The 27,525-nt window shown below is 31.9% G+C and overlaps 1 protein-coding gene across 6 annotated transcripts in view; it reads right to left on the bottom strand.

The window, feature by feature from the left end:
• The window catches only part of LOC129218172 (putative carbonic anhydrase-like protein 2), a 235,233-nt gene that overhangs the window by 154,957 nt on the left and 52,751 nt on the right, over window positions 1-27,525 (bottom strand). For 5 of the 6 annotated variants that reach the window (XR_008580299.1, XR_008580301.1, XR_008580302.1 and 2 more), the window contains exon 2: window positions 1,257-1,304. The exons of the other annotated variant lie outside the window; for it this stretch is intronic. Coding sequence is in view for 2 of the 5 variants with exons in the window: in XM_054852386.1 (XP_054708361.1) it covers window positions 1,257-1,304 (48 nt within the window). In the remaining 3 variants the exon portion in view is untranslated. The remainder of the gene's footprint in view (window positions 1-1,256; window positions 1,305-27,525) is intronic. 6 annotated transcript variants of the gene reach the window in all.

Here is a 27,525-nt window from a genome sequence, read left to right as displayed (position 1 = left end):
ACAAAATCTTTAAAATGATGTTGTATTTATGAAATGTTACAAAATATTTGGAAAGTTATGCCATTGTGAAAAAAAAACACATTTGAGAAATAATATGAATTATCAATTATTATTATATTATAATTAGCTCTATTTCTCTGTTTGAGATTCGTATCCAGCAAATCTTTTTTACAAAACTAAACTCTCAATTTTTTAAAGAATTATGATTTAAATGTAATTTTAATAATAGGAGAAAAAACACTAAAAACTTATAACAAAAATGTTAGATAACCACCCAAATGCCTATACAGCTGATTATTACACTCCTGGTTGTGAAAATTGCAACACCATGAAGGAAGCATCATAGTTGAATGAAGTTTAATACACAGTTGAGTGGTAATGGTACAAATAAATGATTACATTTTCAAACCAGACAAACAATAAAAAGAGATAGAAATTAGTATTTTGTGTGGCCACGACGCTCCGCAATAAGAGCTGCTACCCGACTCGGCATGAAGTGAAACAAAGTTTGAATATCTGCCTGCGAAAGAGTATTCCATATTGTTTGTATGCGTAACCAAAGTTCGTCTGTCGAAGCAACAGGACGAGAATCACGAGCGAGACGCCGCCGAACGAAATCCCACACATGTTCAATCGGTGACATATCCGGGGAACATGCAGGCCAAGGAAGAATCGGTACCTGCTGCGAATCAAGGTAGGATTTGACAGTCCTGGCGACATGTGGACGGCAATTTACTAATTCCCCGTGTCCGGAGCAAGTTCACGTAACCGACTTGGACCAAAAAATAATTTTTTAACGGTTAAAAACACTAACTGAGCAACAACTGAATATACCAATTTTGACTCCATTAACTGCTTCATAAAATTGCCATGTCTAAAATTTCCTAAGTTAAAACATAAAAATTCGAAAATTCATTGAAATAAATCCGCATAAACGTGCCACCCAGTCTACCCTTTTATTTGACGCATATTTTTACTTATTGTATCCACGTGCAAATCATAATGCCGCAGATCTGAAACATTAATTGCTAAGCAATAATACAAATAGTATCGATATATGGGAAATGAGTTGCAACTAAAGTTTCCTTAAGGGCTGAGAATTGCAGCTCTCATTAAGTCCCGAACAGTTTACAGCATTGATTTAACCCATTAGATAATATCAAAATTGAATCAATTATATTTGTAATGCTCTCTCTCTCTTTCTCTCTCTAACTATTTTTTTCACTAAAGACTAATTTTTTTTTCCAACTACTCACCAGATATTCCATCGTAAGTCCACCATTCTTCCCAACTTCCAGCCACACCTGTTGGGAACGAAAGACATAAACTGTTTATCATTTGAAACTTAATTAAACATTCTTAGAGAAGTAAAACAGAAAAGCAATTTTAATCGGGGAAACGCGGTTTAACGATTGTGAAAGTCGCTAAGCCTTTTAATGAGTACGATAGGATTTTAAAATTCAGGAATTTGTGCAATGCATGTTCTTTCGCAATTCCAGGATTTTGCTGCTCTGATTTATTTTGTTGAGGACTGCAATGTTTGTTCTTCGATTTATTTACTTGTGATTTTTAATCATATATAGTTCAAACCACATATACACATTACAAAAAAAATCTTACAGACCAAAGAAAACCTCATCTGGAGCGAGAACAGAAGTCGAACCTACCAAATCAAATTTACCGAGCTGATCGTTCTGACCACTTGGCCGTTGCAATGAAGGTGAAGTTTATTTTAAAACGAAAGCATACCAACTTTCAAAACGTAGGATTCAAAAGCAAATACTACGAAACCACAGAATTTAAAAGATGGCGAAAGCTATAAATTTAGGGAAACTATAGCTTATCGACAACGAACAGTTCTGCATCACTTGTAAAATACTCACTAAAAGCAATTAATATGTTCTTTAAATAATAACCCATTTTTAGAAGGTATAAATGTTGTACTTTATGTGGGAGCCCCGCGACTTTCGATTTCGAAGTTGGTTTCGCGTTTAAGGAATATTTTGGTGTCTACAAAATATGCTTAGAATCGCTTTGGGCATATTCGTATTGTAAATTATATGAATAGTTAAAACTTCTATTTGAGTACGCAATCCTCTGATATTTTACACATACTATCATCATTGCGTAAGTACTGTAGGAGTTTACGAGAGAGCTTTACAAGCTCACAAAATACCTACTATGTACACTTATATATATATATATATATATATATATATATATATATATATATATATATATATATATATATATATATATATATATATATATATATATATATATATATATATATATATATATATATATATATATATATATATATATATATATAAATATAAAACACTCTTTATAAGTAGACTTTAATTCGTACAGTAAACAGATATAAAATGCTCATTCTTTAAATGCCGAATAACTGTTAAAACTCCTACTGTTGCTTTTTTAGAATAATATACATAAATTAAGCACTCATTCCTCTATCGCAACAGTTTTGTCGTTCGTGACTACTTCAGTTAATTTCTTTCGCATAATGTTTAATCCCTGCTCCAGTTCAGTTCCTACTTTCTGTGAGGTCAATTCAAATGCCCGTACGAAAGCTCTCTTAACACCTCAGTGAAAACTCAGAACCGTTCAATCTGGGAGCCACAAAACCTGTAATTTTTTCCATAATTTCTGATGCACTCTTCAAGAGTAACGTTTAAAATTTCTGTATCATTTATTCTTGGTCCGTACTTCAGCCTGAACTTAACTTCAAATAGGTTCAATCACACGATCTTTTTGACCTACTAATACGATGTGACATGCATTACAATTTGTGATCATCTCTCGTTCTAGTCATCATAATGCAATCAAACTTGATATTAAAGCTAATTTTAGTACTCTAAATTTAATTTTGTTATTAAAACTAGAGCTTTCCAATCGTATTCTCAAAGTTAGTATTCAATTCCATTTGAATACAACTCCTTGTCAAACTCTTGTTTTAATAATTAAATAGACAGATCTCCCTAATATATTATTCGCCCTACATGAGTAGTGACTAAAATCGGACCCTTATGTGAAAATTCGCATCACGGTCAATAAGGGTCCATGTCGCTTGATGGTCACAAAACGTCACTATAAATTCCCCAACAGGAGGCAGTAATTTAATCTTGACGTTGCTGTGAAGTCTTTATAATGTAATAAAAGGGCCTGGTCAAATGCATGCCGGTGCCATTATTGTGACGTGTCACAATAATCTCACTTTAAGACTGACCATTGTGACTCAAAGTGACGTTCCTGTAGTTTTGGCATTACATGTGTCTCTATCAGCAAAAGAAGTGTTGCGTTGTTTCTTTTTTTCCAAGATAACTTTCTACAAAACTGCTTTGTTTCTTTGATTCCTATTTACCAACCATCTTTTAGCCTCATGAAATTTAAACTGCCTATGAAAGTCTTAATTAATCTTATTAGAATTATTCATAACTGCTTTTGAGAAATTGCTTAACGATTAAATTTTTAAAAACATCAATATTTTAAAGTCTATCGCGCAATGAGAGGGCTATAAAAACACGACATGTTTAAAGAAAATAATTGAAAAACAGATGTAACGAGCAAGATCGATTTCTTTCCTTAAAATCTCTCAAAAGGGTCGGAAGAGCGTAGCAGTTAAAAAACGGCGTTCAAAAGCGGAAAAATATTGATTTTTCATGAATGAACGTTTCACTACGCAGTGGAGCAAAATATTCGTCGAAATATTTAAATAAAATCTAGTGAAGCAACAAGGCTTAAATTATTATTTTTAACAATACCTTGACTGTTCAAAAAGTTCCATGTAAACTTGTTTAAATTACATCATTAATTAAAAATACAATTAAACCTTGAAAAGTGATAGCTCTGTGCAGGTAAATTGGATAAAAATGAAACAACGTTTAAAAGCACAGAAAAGATAAAAACTTTATAAAAACGCAGACATGTTTATCGGTTACGTGGGACAGACAAGGCGTTCACTTAAATTTCGTTTGAAAGAACATGAAAACCACGTTAAAAAACAGGAACTGAACAAATCTTCAATTGCTAAACATTGTTGGGACACAGGGCACAATTTTCTCTTTTCGGAAGCCAAGATCATTTGCAGACCTACAACAGTAGATGAATTAGATTTTCTAGAATCCTTTTACATTCATAAAAACTTAAATAATCTTTGCAATGAGTCTTTTGCTGTTCCGCATTTTTCTCCAATCTTATTCAATCTTACATGTTAGAATATGTCATATTTTGCCTCAGCACTCGCTGATAGCTGATTGGTCAATGTTTTTCCGGGTTACGCAATTTAAACTTTTCCACGTCTTTGATTCATCCATTTGTACATTTCGCACTGAGGAAGGAGGCTATTGCCTCCGAAACATGTCTGCGTTTTTATAAAGTTTTTATCTTTTCTGTGCTTTTAAACGTTGTTTCATTTTCATCCAACAATTAAACCTTGATTATTCAAAATGCTTTAGACCGGACCGATTTAGTAGTAAAAATGTCCGGTAGTGCATAAGTCTGGATTAAAGGGAAAACATAAAAATGACACTCAGTGGACCACAGAAACTCTAACTCTGGATTTAATTACGTATACAAATTTACAAAATAACTGCTGATTGCAAATATTTAACGATGTATGCTTTAAAATAACTGCAATCAGCAGTTATTTTGTAAATGTGCACACAACTAAACAATTGTTTTGAATTTTATTACAATAATTATGAAAAAAGAAATTTGTGTTCAATAAACATAACTCAGTCCTAGAAATGCAATAAAAATAAAAGACGTTATAATATTAAGCTCTATTTGTTTATTGTTTTTCTAAAGATGCAGATAACTTTGCGGTTTGTCCTTCAATTTTAATTATTGACAAACGTAATTAAAATAATTACTAAATATAACCATAAGGTAGACTGGGGCACATTTATGAGGATTTTTTTCAACGAATTTTCTAATTTTTATGTTTGAACCTAGGAAATTTTAGACATTGAGGTAAGCAGTTAATGAAGTCAAAATTTGTATATTTAGTTATTGCTCAGCTTGTGTTTTTAACCGTAAAAAAATGTTTTTTGAGTCCAAGTCAGTTGCGTAAACTTGCCCTGAACACGGAGCAAGTTTATGCATCGAGTGAGGCACGTTTACACGTAATAAAAATTATACCAAGGAGTAAGTTATATAGATATTTAACCAAATTTAAATGTTTTATTTCGCTTAAAACACTTTTAAAATAAGAAAATTACAAATAATTTATTAAAGAACACTTTTATAGGCTAAACTAAAATCATTGAGCTGATTACTAATTAAAAACAAACTATTTATTCATCTTCTTCATCACTGTTACATTTTACTAACAAAAATAAAGTATTTCTTTTCGCATACTTGTCATGGGACTGCGTTTTGACATCGAAGACATTGAACACTATTGTCTTTTTTCGGTTGGTAGTGTGCTTTTAAACAATAGATGCAAGCACAATTTTCTACTTCGTAAACAGAATCGTTAATTAATTTCCTTTTTACAGAGTGTACTAACTTTTTCCCTGTCGCAGGTTTTTGTTTCATACCTTTTTCTTTGATGTCTTATATTTCTGCTTTAATAGAAACTTGTAAATTTTAAAGTAATTTCTCTTTTTTTTTTCTGTTTTGCCCATTTTATTTTTTTCTTTCTAGCTTCTAACTGCTCTTGTCTGAGGGCTTCTTTAATCGGAGTATCAGTTAGGAAAAAAAGAGGGTGCTCACAATCCTTTCCTGGTTCCTAAGCTTTGGTCCTACTTTTTCAAATGGTCTCAGTTGGGGTAGTCAATATGTGACAATGTGGAAGTCCTAGTAGGAGAAATACTTGGATTACCGGATAAACCTTTTCATTATTTTGACATCTAAAGTGGTTCTGTTAATGTTTTGAACGTAATGTCTTACCATGTTTAAAATAAAGAAAATGTATTACAGGCTGAATTGTGTATAAAGTTCAATTTGAACAGGCATGAAGACAACACTATATGATTGTAAGCTATAAGATGCGAATCTGTTACTTAATTAAAAATGAATGGTGATTTTCAAAACTAAATAACCTGAAAATGCTAAAGGTTTGAGACAGTACAGAGCGAAAAAAGCGTCCGGGGTACGTTTAGAAGTAAGACAGAGTAGTAAGACACAGTAAGAACGTGCGTAAATGTGCCCCGACGAAAATGCGTAAACGTTCCCCGTCGGCAAGTTTGGATTTATTTTTAATGTGCAACAAAATTTAATAACTTTTTGGTCCATATAAATACAATTCTCGAAAAAAAAAAAGGATAAAATTCTGCTATTTTTTATATATTTGTTTTTTCTTAACAAAGTATTATTTATTCACAATAAGCTTCAAAATGTTTAACACAAAATTTACTCCGCTCAGTATAAAACAGATTTTTCTATCAGCATACTGAGCTGAAGCTCGACTGATTCTCTAAAACTTTTGAGAATATTTGCTAGGGAGTAGCATCAATCTGGTATGACTGTTGGCTCTCCATTTATAACTCGTTTTAAAAAAAAGGGCACTGCGTAAACGTACCCTACTTTATTTTCGGATCGGATCGTTTTCGCAAAATTTTGAATTTTAAAGGAATTTGTTCTACAAATATCAATCAGGTGAAGAAATGCAATGTAAACTAAATAAGGCATAATATACTGGCGTGGGAAGGTAAAGCGCAGTAACTTCAAATTTGTCATTTTTCATTTTTTTTTTTTTTTGAGCAATCACGATTGCTTATTGTTCTCACTTGACTGTTTTGATGTTCTATCATTTTATTTTCCCACCGCCACCCTCCGCACCATCACCGTCGACGGGTCCTCACGATGTTGCTCCTATAGCGAAAGCCGTTTCCAGGTTGCATCCATGTCCTACACACACGCGCATACATACACAACTACACACACACACGCACGCACGCACACACACACACACACAAACACACCACACACACAAACATACACATACATACACAAACACATACACACAACTACCCACACACTTATGCCAGCACACAGACACATACACATACTCCCTACACACAAGCACACATACCCCCCCACACACACACAAACACACACGCCTACATACACACACTCGTGATAGCAAAAAACATAATTTGAATTCAAGATGTCAAAATTCAAATTATTTTATTTTATTTTTTTTTTGTTATCTATTTTATTTTAACTTAAAAGTTCACTCATCTGGTTTCTGCTGAAAAAAAAGTACGAAAAAAAAGGCCAACATTTCCCTACTGTTACTATGGAATGCAAAACGCATTTCTTTCAAATATCTCAAAGCCTTATTTCTGCAGATATAGCGCTTTACCTTCTCACGATAAAATTCTTTATCCTTTGTTGTTTAACTGCTGATGCATATAACTTTGAGGCTTTCACTTTAATTTTAAGTACTAATATTAAGTAGTAAAAACGATTACTAAATTAAATTATTTTTTACGTTCGGACTGAATCGTTTTCGAATCTAATAGCATTTTAATTACTAGAATCATTTACAGTGTTTACTAATGGATTTAAGCAGCAAAGTAGGATGTAGATAAATAAAGTGGATACAGCTGACGTTCCTTTTTGCGACCCCTGCCGTTCGAACAAAAACGGTCGCTAAACGAAAGATCTCTATAATGCAAATGTACAAGATATTGCATGTATTTTAATCATAATTAAAAATAGTGAATAACCTTTACAAGAAACGCATCCTTTTAAACGGTAATCAAGAAATTAATGATACAATAAATAATTGCGGATACAAAATAACAAATACAAACTACATATAATATAAACACAACTTAAAAATAATACATTTAAGGGTGATATACGTTAAAAATTACTGACAGCAATAAATTCTTTTTAATTTGGAGATGACGGTTTGCTTCTACTTTCAGATTTCTTTTTCTGCTCATATTAGTTTTTTGTCTTATTCCTATAATCTAGAGGTTTTCCTTTTTTACTTCCTTTTACAAAAAAGGAGGTATTGTATTCGCGAAAACATTTTCACTCAAAAATCGACCTTGATTTCCATGTTGCTCACCCCCGAATGAATGTTGAGTTTTTTTTTTCGACTCGACCACACGTTGATAAGTGCCTAAGAATGTATAGACACGCGAAATATCCATTTTGACGATTCCCGAGTTAATTACAACGCGTTTTCTCGTGACGTCCGTATGTACGTATGTATGTGTGTGCGTATGTGCGTATGTGCGGATGTGCGTATATGCGGATGTGCGTACGTGCGTATGTATGTCGCATAACTCAAGAACGGTATGTCCTAGAAAGTTGAAATTTGGTACGTAGACTCCTAGTGGGTTCTAGTTGTGCACCTACCCTTTTGGTTGCATTCGGTTGTTTCTAAGGGGTCTTTTGATCCTTTTTGGAGGGAAATCATTGTTAATTTCGATGTAATCTCAAGTGGTGTTATAACTTGGCGAGCACTTGGCGCCAGTCTTTCGGTCACCAAGTTTTGTCGCCAACTTGGCGACAAATTTGGCGATTTTTTTTTTGTTTAAAATCTGGCTTTAATTTGACCACTGTTGGTGATATTTAGAGAGTTAACAATTGAATCACATTAAAATTGCGAATAATGGGAAAATAACATTAAATTGGAGTAAAAGGAAGTCATGTGATGCACACATCAGCTCGTTACGACTATCATTTTAAAACAAAATTCATTTTATCTATCGTTTGTGCACGATTCTCATTAATCTTTTACCTTTTCAACATCAAGCAATCCCTTTCAATGGAAGTATTTTACCTTTAGAAACATAAAATAGTTCAATATTAATTGTTTAATAGAAAGTCTTGTGCAAAAAAGTTGAAACTTAATTTTGGACGTATATTGGAATAAGCAATTCAGTTGTCACGTTCTAATGAACCTTAAAACAACATTGCACCTATGGAATAGCAAAAAGGACTTCATGCATCAGTCGTTATAACGGAAGAGTCTCAGTAATGGAATGTCGTTCTAAAGAATGGTGACTGTATAATTCAAGGCAATCGACGTCGGTTTAAACGAGGTTCCGGTGAAAAAGATTTCGGATAATCAAGATCCTACTGTATTACATAAAAATTTAGTAGCAAATAATACGACTTTTAAAGTTATATATGGATTAAGAAAGGGGCAGTATATCTTCTCTCAAGCTATGAAAGTAATCTATTGCTTAGTGAAAAAGACGGAAACTGAAATTCTCACGTTGTTCCAGCTTACATTTTAGATTTCTGTTTTTAAATCGAAAAACCTCGAAACTTTTTCCTAGACAGTTATTCGTCCCTTTTTATATTTTCCCATTTTCTCTTTATTTAACTTTACTTCCAGACAAATGGAAAAACTATGAAACTTTTTCTCTCAATGGCTTAAAGGAAACAAATAAATGTTGTGATGTGGTATTTAGAAAGTTATTTATATTTAGAGGTAAAAAACAAATTGTTTAAAATTTTTCTTTTTTAAATTTTGAAAATTTAAGAGTCCTTAACGAACACTCTAGAAGAAAAAAAGTTATTTATTTTAAGGTGATTTTTGAAACTCAAATATAAATATTTTGAGGACAAAGACTTTTTCAACAACACTTCAAAATAATATTTCAATGTCCTTTTAATTTCTATAAAACATGTGTTTCATTGAAAACCGCAGCACTACTCGAAAAAATTAAGCTCAGTACCAAATTCATGACTTTCTGCACATACTTTCCAGTGTATAAATTTATTGCATATCAAGACATTATATATTTTGAACTTGAATACTTTTTTTAAATATGACTGTAGTTAATTTTTTTTTAAATATTTTATGTTCTTGTTCTTCATTACTACATTTCATCATCTTCAATTCACCGAAAAGTTAATTCTCATAAAAAAAAAAGTTTTCATATAAATTAAAAATATTTGCTTATTTTCTGTGCCCCCCCCCCCCCTTTCTTTGTTTTATTATTTAAAAATATTATCGGCTGAAAAAACAAAATATTAATGTACATTTTGAATGAGTTATATATTTTTTAAACAGTCAACGATAGGGTGTTATGAGTCATACGAATTCTTTTTCTTACCGAGCAGATTAACTAATACTTTTTTTTTATCTTCTAAAAATATCATACAGGAATTAAAGCCAGGTGATAAATTATTTAATGAAAAAGTTGAATCTTCGCGAATAACTAATATGATCTTTTTTTTTTTTTTTGCAATAAAAATACGGTCGTTATTTTTATTTACTTCGTTTATTTTTTGGAAATTTCTTTTGGTTGGATTTTCTCTGTACTTGTCATTAGTTCTGTATCTTATTGTAGTACAAACTATAAAACAAAATCTACGCATCTAAAATTAGTAGTCAGAGTGAAACGAAATTTTACATACGTGAAGAAATCATCATTACAAGAAATTGATTGCAAAATGATCATTTATTACTGAAAAAAATCCCGAATAATGGAGATGTTAGTACCTTATGCTGGGTCAACTGTAGCGTGAATGCACAGGCGAGCATTGAGGAATAAATGTCTCGCACGATATAATACATGATCTCGTTCCACAGTTTGCCTCAAACTTGATCTAATTCGTACGCTGTCCAATTTACCGTCCCAAGTGGTTGGCTCGATTTATGACAAACAGTCGTCAAGTGACATGCTCGATTTGATCTAGCAGGCCAGAAAAGATTATAATATGGAAGATGAAGTCTCCTGACACTCTTGCTGTATGTGACTGAGCATTGTCCTGTTAACATTGACCCTGGGAGCTCTGTCGTGAGTGCCTACACATGTAAATGAATTATGCCACAACGGAACTGTTTGGCTGACATGGTGATGTGGATCTGACGTCACACTCACCGTGGGTTCGGTATGCCGCTGAAAACCAAAGGTACTACTGGGACGTTCACAACTGGGTCTCCACTAAACTACACGAAAGCAACTTAAAAGTACATTATGTATTAACTTAAAATAATTAATGGCGCTTAACATAGAAGGTTCGTTCTAATTTTAATCGTAAGAGTAAAATTTATGACGTACAATGTTTTAAATGACGCGTGACGCCCAAATTTAAACCAGACTATCCGACCACAGGATCTACAAAAACGAAGCAATAAGCGGTTAATTGTGCATTCGGTCAGCAAATTGTACTTTTTTCATCGCTTTAACACTTATTACACTTTTTTCTGGCTTCTGTTATTCTATGCTTTGCACGTGTGAACTTCAATGGCGGCCAGGAAACCCCGAGAAGAAAGCTGGAAAAAGTACAGAATTCTAAAAGTACAAGTAGTGTGATACATTATTCCCAACAGATTTTAAATTTGTCCTTAGGGAGAAAAGGGATCTGAATTCTTAAAAAAAAAAAGTTTCGTAAAGAGGTCCTTGTGTTAATTTTTAAAAGTAAAATCTAGGAATGCATTAATTAATCACCAGTAAATCGGCAACTTTGCCGATTGTTTTCTAAATCGGCATATTTTTACCGAAAATTCGGCTACAATATTATTTTTTGTTCAAGATTTTTTGCCAGATGTCGTGCCCTCATTTGATACCAATTATCGTGGTTGGGCTGTAAATAGCACATTCATATTTTATGTTGGGGGGGGGGGAGGGAAATCGATAAAAGAGGTGCAAAATAAAACTGAAAATTTAAAGAGAATGTCCAGATTTCGAAAAAAACGAGCATTTAGGGACTTGAAACTAAGAAAAAGGGGATTATTAGGCTTAACTGGCATGGAACAAGCATGTCTAAAATATAATCAGATCTTCTTAAAATTATCTCTTACTAAAATCATTTTTATTGAATAAATTTTGAACTTATAATTACTCAAGTTATTAAGAACACCCGGAGATAACGAGCAAGTTGGCTCAGCTCTATGGCTCTATTTTCTTCAAATCATAAATAAATTCATAAAGAAAAATAGGCGAGATACATATGCGCCACATTATACTAATTTCATACATTTTAAATACACATTTTCTTTTTGAAGGTTCAGTGCCTAGAACAGTCATCATCTTACACTAGTTGCATGAAAAAAATCGAGAACGTGTGGTCGATTGTCGATTAGCAATACAAATCCATAGCCAATGGTGCCCCCCTTCGAGTAAAGGCGCACCCCCTAAAAATCACGAAGATAACTCCCCCAAAAGCAAGAGCCCCCCTGAAAAAGAAAAAATACCCCTCAAAACAACCCCCTAAAAATGTCAATGGCGAAGTCTGCGCTATGACCCCCCTCCCCCCTAGGCGGCACGCCCGCCATAAGACTGGGTTATATATGCATAGCTAAGCTATGTGGACTCTTTGGATCTATAAATACTTACTATTTTTAATAACATGTAGTTTGTTGAATAAATCCCTTTTGTGTCAAATTTTTGGTCAATGTCCAAGAATATAAGAAGATAAAATTAACTTACAGGAGAGTGTCGCATGGCTTAGTAGCATTTTCAGTGACTCAAGAATAACTTAGTGTGTCATTCACCTTCTTTGAAAACAATTTCAGATTCAGAAATTAGTCCAAAAGTAATGGACTGAAATGAAACTTTAACATTTTTAAATGCAAGATTGACGTCCATCATTAAAATCAGAATATGTTTCAGAATTTAGTTAAGTGGATTATGTTTCTTTTTTGCATTTTTTCTTTCTTTTTTTTCAGTATTTGTACAGGTACACTCATTTTTACCTCAACGGTTAGTTCATTGGTTTTCTAACTTTTTTGACTTACAAAGCTTTTAAAACTACAAGTTTTCTTCTAAGCACCCCATCCCATCCTTAGAAATCTTAGTCTAATTCTCAAAGTAGATCAAATTATTACAACTATTTGTGTAACGCCATTTCTAGGATTGGATTTCATTCAAATTTTTAGCATACTACAGAAAAAAATCAACTGCTCAAACTTCAGGTGTTACTCTTGCATTATATCAGTTGTCTTCAAGCTGGATATTTCTCAAATCGAAAAAGAACTCCTGCGTGCCCACCCAACTGAGGGCAAGGGTGCACCCCCCCCTCAATATCGTGGAGACCCCCTAAAAAACAGAGCCCCCTCTGAAATGAGAAAAAATACCCCCGAAAACACCCCTTCCCTAAAAATTTGAATGGTGCAGTCTGCGCCATGACCTCCCCTAGGTGGGCATCCCTGAAAATCAATAAAAAATTATAACTGCAAAGGTATCAGAATTGATCGCTTATTTTTATTACGAATCATTTTTAAAAAACGAAAATGTTTCAGAAAAATCATGTAGTTTGACTTTACAACAGTAAAAACTATTGAAATCAAAATCGTTAAGAAAAAAAAATGTTTTTAAATTTCGTGAAAATTACCAGGAATTTTTCCATTTAAGTCCAAAAATTTTTATAAGAATCCCCATATCGTTCCTGGATTTTAGGACACATCTGAAAATTGGCGTTCAGAAATACGATCACCTTAACTAAAAAGGGAAAAAATGAATCGAATTTGATGTATATTTGAGAAAAGCACTCGAATGATTCCAGAAAAGAAAGTAACCCCAGGCAATTGAAAAAAACAAAAAAAAAAAAAAAAAAAACTTGAGGCTTTTCCCCATCATCTTTTTTCCGTCTCTCTGATTGTCTGCAGCTTGATTTACTGCCAAAGTGATGCTTTGTTGATGTTCGAGAGTGGAATGATAGTTTCATCGCTGCACGTGGCCGTGCCGCTTGAATTACCTTATTTAGGATATAGGTAAGTTTAATTACTTTAATTTTATTTATTAATATTGCTAATGTTTAACTTTTACTGAAAAAAAAAAGAAAATTAGTTTTTTTTTTCAGAATTCTCGCATTATCACTTCATCATGTTGTGCAATAATTAAAAAAAAAAGTATCTCATAACAAATGCGCTATTGAATTTCATTTCAACCTGATTTTTCTGTGTACACTAAGAGATTTTTTTATTTAATTATTTCTTGGATGGTATGAAAAGAATCAAAAGAGATTTTAATTCTGAGGGAAAATTATTAATTGGTTTAATACTTTTACCAGTCAGAAATTATACTGTTCTTTCATATTCACTCGTAATCTTTTTAACTAGAGTATTACAATTAAGTACAATAATGTGCATGTCATGTGATACGCACATTGTTAACGTATCTCAATATTTGTATCAGGCATTGTATTTTTATCATACTATGAATATTTAATTAAATGCAATAGCGGGGGGAGGGGGGATCTTAAAATTTCTTTGTGTGAGCAATTTTTTTTACTCAAGTTAATTTTTAGAGTTTTGTTTGCATTTCCTTGAATGTTACGTAGTATTTATTACATTTAAATTTTCTCAGATTATGTAAGTAGGATCTTTTTATTATGTAAAACAAATCTATTGGTTAAGATACATGTTTATCTACTATATGGTTTCTTTCTGAATATTATGATCTGCATATAACTTGTTATTTTTTTATTAATATTTCAAGGTTCTGTCGTTGTTTTCAACTTCAAATACATTTCGTGTTGCATCATTAGGGACCTATTGCTTACTGCCGGTAAATTCTATTTAAATGCAAGCTTGGATTTAAGCAAGAACCCTGGTTTAATAAGGGAACTTGACTTGTGGTTGGTTTACTAAATATTCAAAACTTGGTTATATTTTTAACATGAATTGTAACATTGTAATCATTTTTTTCCATGATATTCTTTTCCAAAATGTTTCTCTTCAGAAACATATTGCTTGAAGTGCCATCCATATTTTCATGAAAATAATTGATAATTTCCAATAATTGGATGGTAGCTTAAAAGTGTTGAAATTTTCAGACAGATTTCTTCTACTTACTGTTCCTGAAATTTAACGAATTTTTTTTTCTAGTATACTGTTTTTTTTTTTTTTTGTTGTTTATATTATATTTTTTTAAAATTTGTAACTTGAAGGAATGTTTAGAATTTCTTTAAATTATCTTTTTCTTAAATTATTTTTGCTTAAAAAAAAGTTGAATAACTCAAGTTATGAAGAACACCTAGAGTTAAGGTGCTTATTCGCTCTTTTTGTATTTAGGTTATTTTAAATTATTTTTTAGTCTTAGTATCAGTAACAAAATTATTATTTTGCCCTGTGAAATATCTAATAGTTTTTTTTTAATCATAAATTAATTCTTTTCAATTTGCTTTTTCTATGTGTTGAATGGCTCAAGAGACCGATCATGCTGCATAGCAAAAGATGCCCCCAAAAAAGTTAAACACCTAAGACAACTTCTACCAGGCAAAGTTTAAAATTTTACATGTTTATCAATGCCTTAACTTGATATTATTTCAGTATTAACTTTTTCCAATATTTTTATATACCCTTTTTTAAGGTCGTTGGTTGTATTTTTCCCAGACAAGAAGAACCTAACAATTACGATAATCCAGTAGTGCCCAACCTTTTCCTACCCAAAGGCCACACCTCCTTTTAAAATGCTTCCCATTCTCTCATCCGAAACACATACGAAAATTCTAAGTATTCAAAAAGTTTTCCTATTATCATGAAAAATAATGGAAAAATAATATAGTATAACCAACGGAAATTAAAAAACTCATAGTTGTTGGAGATGCTTGATGCTCCTTTTATTCATTGCACTGTTTTTCAGGAATCAATTTCTGAATATTTAACTCCAAATTTTACATTGTCATGAATTTTGCTTTTTGATTTGTTGCATTTAAACTAAACAACAGGCCTCACGTAGCAACTTTGGTGGCCGTAGGCTGGACGCCACTGCTATAAACTAAAGAAATAGTCATCCATTACTGCTTCAAGTTCCAGGCTTCACTCTATCGCGGTTTTAAAAAAATACGTTCATTATTCTTTTCTAATGGGATGGTGTTGATTCTTCTGAGGAGCTACACTTGATTTTTAGCGGCGTCATAAAAACTGCTGAAGAGTGTCAAGCACCATGATATCATTTGCCATGATTCATTTTGCCTCAAAAAAAGTGGAAAAATTTGTCAACTTTTTTTTTCATGGGCAAAAAAAAAAAAAAAAAAAGTAAAACTTTTTTTTAATGAAATATTTTTTATTTGATTATAAAGAAATATTTCTTATCAAATAAATCAGTAAATAAAACGTTTAATAAATAAATGAAAACATGCTAAAACAATAAAAAATAAATAAATAAATAAATTAAAAAATTAATAGGGGAAAAGGGGGCACATGTGAACATGGTGTGTTTTACTAGGGTAACGTCAAGCAAACAATCTTAAAAAATCTCTAGTAATAGCAGTACCAGCCTTACTTTTTTACCAAACTTTATAGCAAGGAGCTAGTTTATGTTCCTGTGGTAACAGCTTCTTTGTTTTAGCAGATGCTGATGTACTTTTATCACTGTCTTTTTCGTGTAAAAACATATTTTAAACTAATTAATCTGCCCCCCTATAGGGCACATGTGAACAATTGAAGACATTTTTTAAAAATTCTATAAAGTATAGAAATATTTAAAAAAAAATCTGAAAAAATTCCATGGCACAAACAAAAGACTATTCAATCATGGATACCCTTTTTCTGTGAGAAATTGAAAATATTTTCTGAGAAATTAAGAAATGAAAAAAAAAAAGAAAATGTTCACATGCGCCCACTCTTTTCCCCTATATGAAAAATAAATAAATAAATAAATAAAATAGTTTGTAAAAGAGTGAACGAATAAGAAAATAAGTGAATGCATGAATATATAAGTGAATTACTATATAGAGTAATGTAAATAAATTAATAAACACGTAAGTGATTTAGTGAATGATTGAATGAAGAAACAAAACAAACCACTTCACTTTGTCCCGCATGTTCTTGACTCAATGTAGAAAATATTTAAAATACAAATAAGCTTCATATTAACTAAATAAATACTTCACCGATAATTAGAAGATCTCAAAAAATATTTAAAATGTTAATAACAAGACATTTATCATTATAAAATAAAAAAAAAACTGATTTTTAACTTGAAAACAAAATATTACAATATGACCATCAATTTTTGAAAATTGCCTGTATTATCATATTCTTCAATCTTAGGTGGTATTTTTTTCTGACTAAAATAGACTACATGTGCTACAATATAGTTTAGATAGGTGGCGCTAATAGCATAGCAAATATTTGACCATTTAACTTTGCCCCGTTATTTCACTTTGTCCTAATTCCCTTATATTAAATATATATTTTTTTACATGAAGTAAAATTTACTGACAATGAAAAGAAAGGAAGCAGACAATGAAGTGTGACGCAAAGGGAGTGTAAAACCAATTAGAGAAAGGATTAAAAAGTATGGAAAATAACGACTTTGTTCAGTATCCTTTTATATTTCTTGCGGCATTGTAGTAAATCCGCTCCTGATAGTTAGCTGCAATTCAATTAGTAATTTAATCTATAAATTTTCCATTACTGGCAACCGTCTGTTTCATTAACTTAAGATAGTTTCGACTGCATCACGCGGCTTCGTTTCCGGTAAAGATACTAAATTTATAATTTAATTTATTTAAAATATTTTACAGTATAATTGAAATAGTGTTCTGAAATTAATTAAACAAGATTTACATATCTGAAATACAACAATAAGGTTTCACCGCAGCACATGCAAATTGCATGACTTTCATTTGTTGATAAGAAATGTTTGAGGTCAAAAGGTTATTTGAAAGGTTTAGAGTTAGAGTGAGAATGAGAGTCTGTTCAAGTCCCAGTAGCAGATTTTTATTCAGCAGTCTGCGAAGCAGATTAAAATTGAAAAAAGTAGTCTCCTAGATAAAGCAAAATTAGAATTATTTCAAAATTCAAATCGTCACCGAAAGTGCTTAAAAATAAGATCCCAATCCAAGTACATACTACCAGTGGATTATATCCCCAAAATACAATACTAAATTTCATTGGCTGATTTTTTTTTTATAGGTTTTTAAGTTTCTTTTTTTTTCTCTCCGCCAACTACGAAATAGCCTGCGGGTTTTCACAGCTATCTGAGACGCACGTCGATAGATTGCGCTGTTTCTACCACCGTGGTCCGAGTTGGATTTTTTTTTTTTTTCATAGTAGCAAACACTGCATGGTATGGGACAGTTCTATTTATGCCGAAATAAAAAGTGAAAAATTATTCCTTATCCAGTATACATAACAGATTAGAATCGAGAATTAAGGGGGAAAACCAGTTTTGGACGCTGAAATTTTAGTGTTTTTCGTAAATTTTTCTTTCTAGAAAAGAAATAATCAGAATTCGTTTAAACTTGGAGGATATTTTATTCATCTTTTAAAGAACACCTTGTAATTTTTACAAGTCATGTCCACCAGAAGGGAGTTTGAAGCTGCTGTCCATGGGCGGTCGCCATCAGAGCTTGTTGCTGGTGAGCAGTACCGAAGCCACAAGTTTTATTTGTAATTATTACAATTTTTCTTACTCGTATATGACATATTTCCTATGAATATGCACATACTTGTAACCGAAAAAGTTGAAAACTGCATGTTTTTGAGAAAGTTTGATTACAATGTCATGTTTTTCTACTTCTTCTTCTTCTTTTTTTTTTTCAAATTTCTTGGATTAAAAACTATTTTTATTAATAATATCATTCCAGAATGGATGTTAATAGATTGAGTGGGATTGAACAAAGAAGATTCAAGCATAGTTTCAGAATGATTGGTCATAAACTCTTTGAGCTAGAATGACCACCAGTTGAAAAAAAGTTGTTTCGAGAATAACGCGTATCAAAAAACTGTTGAGAACGTTTTCGAATCTCCACAGTCGCTTAAGTGTATACAGCATAGGAACAAATCGGAATTTTGCGCTGAAATTTTGGCAACACATTCTTGAGTAGTTTTAGTACTCTTTTGTGACATTAAAAAAAAAAAAAAGTATTTTTTTTTTTACCCTTCTAAACTGGTTTCCCCACTTAAAGTGGCTAGATCTACTTGACGAACTAGAAATGAATTTTCCCATTTTATTTCGGCATAAATGCAGCTGTCCCATTGCTTTCAACTTTCCGAAAGCTGTTTATACAACTTGACAGCGCATAGTTCCAAGAAATACATGGACACTAAAAAATACCGCTCAAGAAATTGTAAAAAACTTAATTATTATTCTGGGATATTATTCCTAAAATTATAACGCACACGGATATTTCTAGAAAAATTAACTTGATTCATTTATGGTTAAATTAAACTAGATTACTTTATGGTTGAATGATGTTTTCTTTACAGAACTTTACAAAGTGATATGAATGAAAATAAAAAAGCATACAAATGTATAATTATTTTTTCTTGCTTTAAAAAACAAAATCTGTTCGAAAGTAGTAAAGAGAAAGGGTTCGATTTAAAAAATTAAATAATAAAATTTTGATTCGAAAAAAAAAAGAAATAATAAAAGAGATTAGCATTAAAAAGCAAATATGAATGCATTTTCGAACTGAACGAGTCCTTATAGATAAAATAAAGTATTATTATTTTCCCGCTATTTTAGTCCATATACCAAATTCTGTGTGAAATACACCACGGTGAACTTGTAAAAAAATTCAATGCTTTGCTCATCTTCAAAGAACAAACTAAGTTGTATTTTTTGAACGAAACAGAAAACAATTCACAGAATTTTGTCGGGAAACAATTTCAGAGAGTTATGGGTCCAGAGCTGCGTTCATACATTGTTGGGTAACACATTTTCAAACAACCGACTACAAGAACAGAGAGAGAGAGAGAGAAAAAAAAGCAGAATAGCAAACAATAGGAAAGTATTATAGTTATCGGTTTTTTTGTTGTTAGTCAAGCTCATTTCCATGCGTAACAAATTGTATCGTCTTCATCAGCGTGTAATTGCATCGCTCGCTAAAGGTAAGAATGTGAACAGCACTAATGGATTTGGGTTCGGGCTGCCGTCAACAAATGGTTTACACGACGAGTGCGGTAACGAGTCTTGTTGGAAATTTTCCATCCTTCTGCACGATGCAACGCCTTAACTGAATTCTAAACAATTGATTTTTCAACGCTTTTATTTTTGGTTTTGTTCATGTATGAGAGCTTACTTGTCGTCGGATGTATTTCGCGTATGGTTTTAAGGAAAAATGCACAGCTTTTTTCAAATAAACTTTTTGGGAAGGAAAAAACATGCTAAAAATACATAGCTATTTCTATTTAAAACTGTAAACGCAAATGGATGTTATAATGTTAAGAGCATAAGTAATTGAAAAGGAATTTCAAAAAAAAGCAAAGGAATGTAATTTGAAAATTTCAAGTTTTGAGTAAAACGCGTTTAAAGTACTGGTACTAGGTAGGCTTCATTGAAAAGGTTTCCTATATCATGATGTATAACATCACTTATTAATGATACTAGTTCTATCTCTGCTCTAAAACAAAAGAGAAGTTATCCTACCATTTGTACTGGTTACCTTCAAATTTTTCATTTTAGCACTTACATCTCTGTGCTTCTCATCTACCTCAATTGTAAAGTCTTTCAAGTTTTCCTTCTAAAAATGAACACGTAATTTTCAGTTTTTCGTGCAATAATCGTGAAAGTTAATTAACGTAGTTATGCAAAAAATATTTGTTTTTTAAAAGCACTGACCTTAAACAAAGCGTAACGGCATCAGTAACAGACATGCTTAAAACATCGCTCTCAGGTAACTCAATGTTCTGAACCTTTTAATAGGTTTAAAATTTTTAAACTATTTTTCTCTCATGCAACTACACCTCATCTTACGTTTGGCTGCTTCTGGATCATCTGAATTATTAAATTTTATTTTTATTTGCTCAATTTCGAAAAATGGTCCAACCCCCATTAACAGACACCGACAAATCTGATGATACCCAGTAACAGATAGGGTGAGGAAAGGATGAGTAATGGACAAGTTAACATGAAACACCAGCTGACCTCGTGGTGTCTGTTAATAACCTTCCATCACTGCCTTGTAAATATTAACTGGCTGATAAAATTCACTCTGATAACACTAGATGGTTACGCCATATTCATGGGCCACATCAACATTAGTTTTACCCGCCTGAAATTCTTATTATTTAAATTCAAACATATGACTTTCTGTTACTGGACCCTTGTCTGTTACTGGTGCAGTTAACCTACTACCAAAAAAGTTACCTCTTTATGTCGAACTTCTCCTCGATGCTTTCACAGCTCAGATTTACTAATTTTTATAACTTCATAATAACAAATAATAATAATAATAATAATAATAATAATAATAATAATAATAACAATAATAATACCGAATGGTTTTCATAAAAAGTAAGTGGGGTCAGTTGGGGTAAAAAGCAACATGCGTTAATTGAAGCAAACTTGTGCTAAATTTTAAAACTCAACTTTTGGGGAGTGAAGACAAGATAATAGAAGAAATTTTGAGAGTTCCGTGTGTTTCAAAGCAGCGACGATTAAGCATTTTTGGTTATTACTTCATTACTTAACACTATACCAGAGATGGACTCTTTATCACTCTGTGTTACTAAGCAGTATGTTGCCACCCTTAAGCTAGAGCTAAGGCAGGTCATAACCGGTTGTCTGTATATTGTATGTACTCTGTTTTATCGCTAATTTTAAGAATACATTCTAAAGAAACAAGCCGCCACCGATGTTTCAAACAACAAAGTAGAGTCTTGACAGTCGTTCCAAGACTCGTCGCCTAAGTCGAAATTTCGAGTTGTAGAAAAGGTTGTTTTTAGTTTTTTGTAAACATACCTAGTTATTTTAGGCATCTGTAAACACCTCTCAAACTATTTTAAACCATTTCTTCACTATATATTACCAGTAAATGAGAAACAAGAACGTCAAATAGCACAAATGCAGGTTAATGCAGACACGTGTTTCGGCGTTACGAGGAACGCGTGTTTCAATCCAAAAGAAATGAGTTTATGAATAACGCGCATGCGATTTATGCTTTCGACGATGTTACTCCTTATTTTACTTTTTATGCACAAAGGTATTAATTTGATTTATATATTACCATTTTTTACATAAAGAGGTGAATTTTTACTGTATTTTAAAAAATGTGTATTGTTCAACAAAAAATAAATATTGTTACGATGCACAAAATCAATGACCAATGGGAGAAAGAAACATAAAATAAAACAGCACGGTACGTAGATTATGTAGAAAAAAATGGCAGCATTGTAATAGTACTATACAGTATATATGTAATTATATTTATAACTTAAACTATGTAGAAGATAATTTGCGCTGCGCGATCAGATTGTTATCAGTATTCCCCTGACATCGCATACACGTCAGTAAACTCGTCGTAAGAAGAGGAAGAATAAGAAAGAGTGATGAATTATTCTTCTGCTTGCTGCTGAAATCATTCTGCCAAAATTTTCACGTTGTTTGGAGGATCGCGTTAGCTCTAAAATTCGTTACTCATGAAAACCTTGCGTTATAGTCATTTTACGTTAGTCAAATTGCGTTGTAGCACAAGTCGGCTGTATATCAACTCTTACATTCTTATTACTTTTTGGCTAACAAACTCTTTAGTAGTTAACTGCGTGATGTTAGTTGCTGCGTAATGTGTGTGTATCTGAACGAATGTCGGAAATTCAAATATAATATCTATTTATTTGCTTTAATCAATACTAATAAGCAATCATTTGCTCTTTAGCTTCAGAAGGTTATGGTACATTTAAGCAAATGATAACGGTTTCTGGATACACTTTTGAAATTACAAATATGGATCATGTTCTTTTGCACCTAACTTTTGTTTGCATTGTGAAGAAATATTTCAAACAGCTGATTAAAGTAAACGAATAGTATTTTCAAAATATTTAACTTTCGCCGAGTTTTCCATTTTTAAAAAGAAAATTATATTTGATTTCTTCATTTATGCGGCATATCAGACATAGGATCTGCGATGAAATTGGAACGAACTGCATATTTATTTGATCCGCGCAGTGATTATTCTAAAGGAACAATTCCCGAGAACAATCAACGAGACGCATTTTTTCGCATCTCAACGTACTTTTTACATCCTAATCAAATGCAAGTCAAAGAGGTCCTTTGCATGTTATTGGCACTCAAGTTTTGTATAACAAGGAATGTTCAGTTAATTAGGAATTCATAATAAGTGATTTAATATTTATGGAAATACGTCAGCAGGTTTTGAAGATTTATTAAGACACAGACAACGCCCAACATGATAAATTATTTTTTAATTGAAAGATAACTTTGATGACTTCGTTTTTAATAAATCTATATTGCTGTTCAGAATGTTTAAAATAAATGATTTTCAAATGAAAAAAAAAACCGACTTCAAAAAACAAAGAGGAACTAAGAAGTAAAAAATAATTGGTCATACTTACATACGATTTCCTACCCAAACGTATAAATCAAATTTATTTTACAATTCCAGTATAACAACTAAACTAAACACCCAATTATAAAATAAACACTGATTTTAATTACTATACGATGAGTTATTTTAATACCTAACCAATTATATATAATCTCTTAATTTTTAACCGACTTCAAAAAAGGAGGTTATGATTTCGTATTGCGGCTTTTTATGTATGTTTTTGTATTTCTCCAAGAATACTGAACCGATTTGAAACATACTTTTTTTTGTTTGAAAGGGTATACTTTCCAGATGGTCCCATGCAAATTTTATCTGGATCTGATGAGGGATCTCGGATATATCTAAGAAACTTTAAATTTCATACGTTGTGGCTACGTAGACCAGCTTTCGTCAGCTATGCGCACGTCACAGGTCACGTGATTTTGGCGTGAACGGTGCACTTGTTCGACGAAGGAATCTTTGCTTGAACACTATTTAATTCTCACTCATCGCGATGTTTGATTTTCACGGTGCCGCCTCTTAATTTTAATTATAGTCTGACTAATGTATTTATTACTTATGTGGCAAATCAGTAAATTAAATGTATTTTGCTTTGAAAATAGCTGAATTAATTAATTTAATTAAAAAAATGTTAATAAATAACTTCATTTAGTCATTAAAGTTTTTTATTTTTAATGTTTCAGTTTTGAAATATATTTAGTGTTCAATACAAAGGGAATTGAAGACAAAAATCCACCCCCCCGCCTACGATTAAATTTATATTCCTTAATAAATATATCGTAACTTGTGTCCAATTTCCGAAGTTTGACAAGTATTTTAGATTTAATATGAAGCCGTCAGTTTAATTTACAGTTATGACAATACTAATTAACAGACTTCGTTGGAATCTTTTTATCTATGCTCCCCGATTATTAGAAGACGCCTGGACCGATTTTTAAAATTCTTTTTCTGTTTGAAACGGTATACTTCTCCCGGTCGTCTAATGGTCTTCAGGTCCGTGTATGAGGGATCGTTGAGAACTCGAGGGAACTCTTCAAATTTCTTACTCGCGCGTTGTTGTTTGTGAATTCATAACGTCTCACTTAGTGAAACGATTTTTATGGGTTTTTTTTTTTTTTTGTTTAATGGATAGAAGTAACCAAAATTAGGTCCCAATCTTTGCTTCACCATATCTGTTCTTTATAAAAAAGTTATGGGCAAAAAACAATAAACTTCATTTAATTTCAATATTAAACGATTAAATATAAAATCCATTGTTAGAAAAGTGCCAGAAAACAAAGGTACTTTCTTTACTCAGTGTTGAAGAAAGTACCATAAAACATTAATATTAATCAGGGGTGCCCCTTGGCAAGGGGGGGTTTTGAGGGGTATTTTTACTTTTAAGGGGGGCTCTTGCTTTGGAGGAGTACCTCCCACATAAATATTTCCCCTGTATTAATCTTTCATAGTCATATCGCACATTTTGAATAAAGACTCCTCTGAAGTAAACAGGAAATTCATTTAATATCATTGCTCTAGGAGTATTTTGATCTTCATATATACAACATCACAATAGATACTCTGTTTCTAGTGTGGTGTGGATATATAACGGGGACAAGTAAAGAGAAATGTGATTTTTTTTCACAAGTCACGTGATACGTATTATTGTGAAATATAAAATAGTTAGGAAAACCATTGACATTTAAATGGCTCAAACTAAATTAGCGCACAAATAAATCCTGGAGAGAAACAAAGATCAGTTTTTAGGGCCAATCGTATAAAATGTTATGCGCATTTAGGTTTTTTTCCTTTTTTTAACCGACTTCAAAAAAGACGCGTCCTCAACCCTTCGGAATCTTTTTATGTATGTCCTGGGAAGTATAAACCTTTTCAAACGAAGAAAAAAAAAGAATTTTCCAAATTGGTCTATGCATCTTTGAGTTTACGGCGTACATACATTAAAAGATTCCGACGAATTGAGAACTTCTTTTTTGAAGTCGGTTTAAAAAAGAAAATAGAAAATTTAAAAGAAGAAAAAAAAAAAAAGGTTGAAAAAGAAAAGAAAACTTAGAAAAGTCGGTTTAAAAAATATCTTAATGCGTATGACATTTTATACGATTGGCACTAAAAACCGATTTTGGTTCCTCTCCAGGATTTATTTGCGCACTAATTTAGTTAGAACCATTTAAATGTCGATGATTTTCCTAACTATTTTATGTTTCACAATAATACGTGTCACGTAACTCATGAAAAAAGTCACATTTCTCTTTACTTGGCCCCGTCATAGATCAACACCACACTAGAAACAGAGTATCTACTGTGATGTTGTATATATGAAGATCAAAATACTACTAGAGCAATGATACTAAATAAATTTCCCTTTTGCTTCAGAGGAGTTTTTAGTAGTCATATCTCAAATTTTGAATAATGATTAATTCAGGGGAAATATTTAGGGAGAGGGGGAGTTCTTCAACAGAGCAAGAGCCCCCTAAAAAGGAAAAATACCCCTCAAAACACCCTCCCCCGCCCTTAAGGGGGCACCCCGGATTAATATTAATGTTTTATGGTACTTTCTTTAACACTAAGTAAAGAAAATACCTTTGTTTTAGGAGGCACTTTCTTCAACGATGGATTTTATATTTAATCGTTTCATATTGAAATTAAATGAAGTTTTTTTTTTTTTTTTGCAAAAAAAAAAAAAAAAAAAAGGTGAAATAAAGGTTTGTGACCTAAGTTAGATCACTCCTATCTATTAAAAAAACACACATAAAAATCGTTTCACTAAGTGAGACGCTATGAATACACAAAAAATTACTTTTAAATAATAAAAAAAAAAAAACTTCAAAAAATACCCAGGAACAAAAAATAACTGATTACACTTACATTTTATTTCCCACCCAAACATAGAAATGAAATTTATTTTACAATTCCAGTACAAATATCAACTAAATCAAACACCGAATTATAAAATAAAACTGATTTAAATTACTATACGATGAATTATTTTAAATACCTAACTAATTATATACGATCTCTTAATTTTTAATAACCTTTCGAAGTCTGGGCCTCCTATGAACAACTACATAACGTAACTGACAACTCACCGAATCCTGAATTAAACATTAATTTAACTAAACGCGAAATTAGTCTTTAAAACAAAACCTACTCAGTTACGTTAACAGTCGTGATTGCTCAAAAAAAAAAAAAAAAAAAAAGAATTAATTTAAAAAGGCAATAAAAAAATAAGTTCGCTTTTTCGAAATTTTCAGTAAAAAGAGAGGGATCAATAGAAACCCCACCCCTCCTCCCCGCTTACTTTTCAGATACCATAGCTCTGTAACTACAAAGATGAACGGTATAAGCGAAAACGTATATGCTTAAATCATAAGAAAATACAAAAATTGTAAATTTAGTTATTTTCTTTTAAGGAAAATTTCAGCATTTCGATTTCTGAAAAATCTTGATGCGGTGGAAATAATTATTGCTCATTTTCCCAGAATTAGCGGAATAAAACATGTTTTTTCAATTTTATTCTTTTTATTTGCTTTTTACTGTAGTTTGAGTTTACATTCTCGGGCTTTGGTAAATCAAATTTGCATTTTAGAAAGTTAATTAACTTTACCCAGAATAATATTTAACTAAGCTCTTCGTTTATTGATTTACCATCTTTGTACTCTATCAACAAATTGAAGCTGTAATCAAGCGAAAAAAATATGTTTTCACTGCAGTAGCCAATTATGTACTTAAAAAACTAAACCTGGACAACTATAAGACAGCGCATTTCGATAGTTTCACTGGAAAATCTATACTAAAAAAAAAGTTTCGAAGAAAAATCATTAAACGCTATAAATCTCCCCAACTTCGGTTTTATTACCAATGCTTAAATGTACCAACACCCTTTCTATACCTCAATTTCTCTCCGTAAAAGCAACTTGCTGAAATATATTGTAAATGTTAAGAAACATTTCTGTTCCGAAATTCAAAACCCGCACTGCCATTCAACACATAAAGCTATTTTAGAAGAAGAACTCTTAGAAAAACAACTTTATTTATTTTGGCTTATCAATACTAATTGAGTACCTCTGCGTATGCTATTAATGCACTAAGCTGGGATGGATACAAAATTAGAACTCTTTCAACGTAATGAATAAAATTTCAAGATGAACAGAAAGCTCGTATTCTGCGCTCACTTTTCAGACTTTCAGTAACTTGCTTCTGCTCGTTACCGAACATTTGAATGTGTTTTTTCTTCTAATTCGCCGAGGATTATGATTTCCAATCGGTTTTAAGAGTTTCGCGGATTCGAGTGGTACTGAAAACTCCGCAAAGCCTGGTAATGAGGTTTCCCAAAAGAAAGCA

This window comes from Uloborus diversus, chromosome 3, assembly GCF_026930045.1.
Source record: "Uloborus diversus isolate 005 chromosome 3, Udiv.v.3.1, whole genome shotgun sequence".
NCBI lineage: Eukaryota > Metazoa > Arthropoda > Arachnida > Araneae > Uloboridae > Uloborus > Uloborus diversus.
This window is presented reverse-complemented; position numbering and strand designations above follow the sequence as displayed.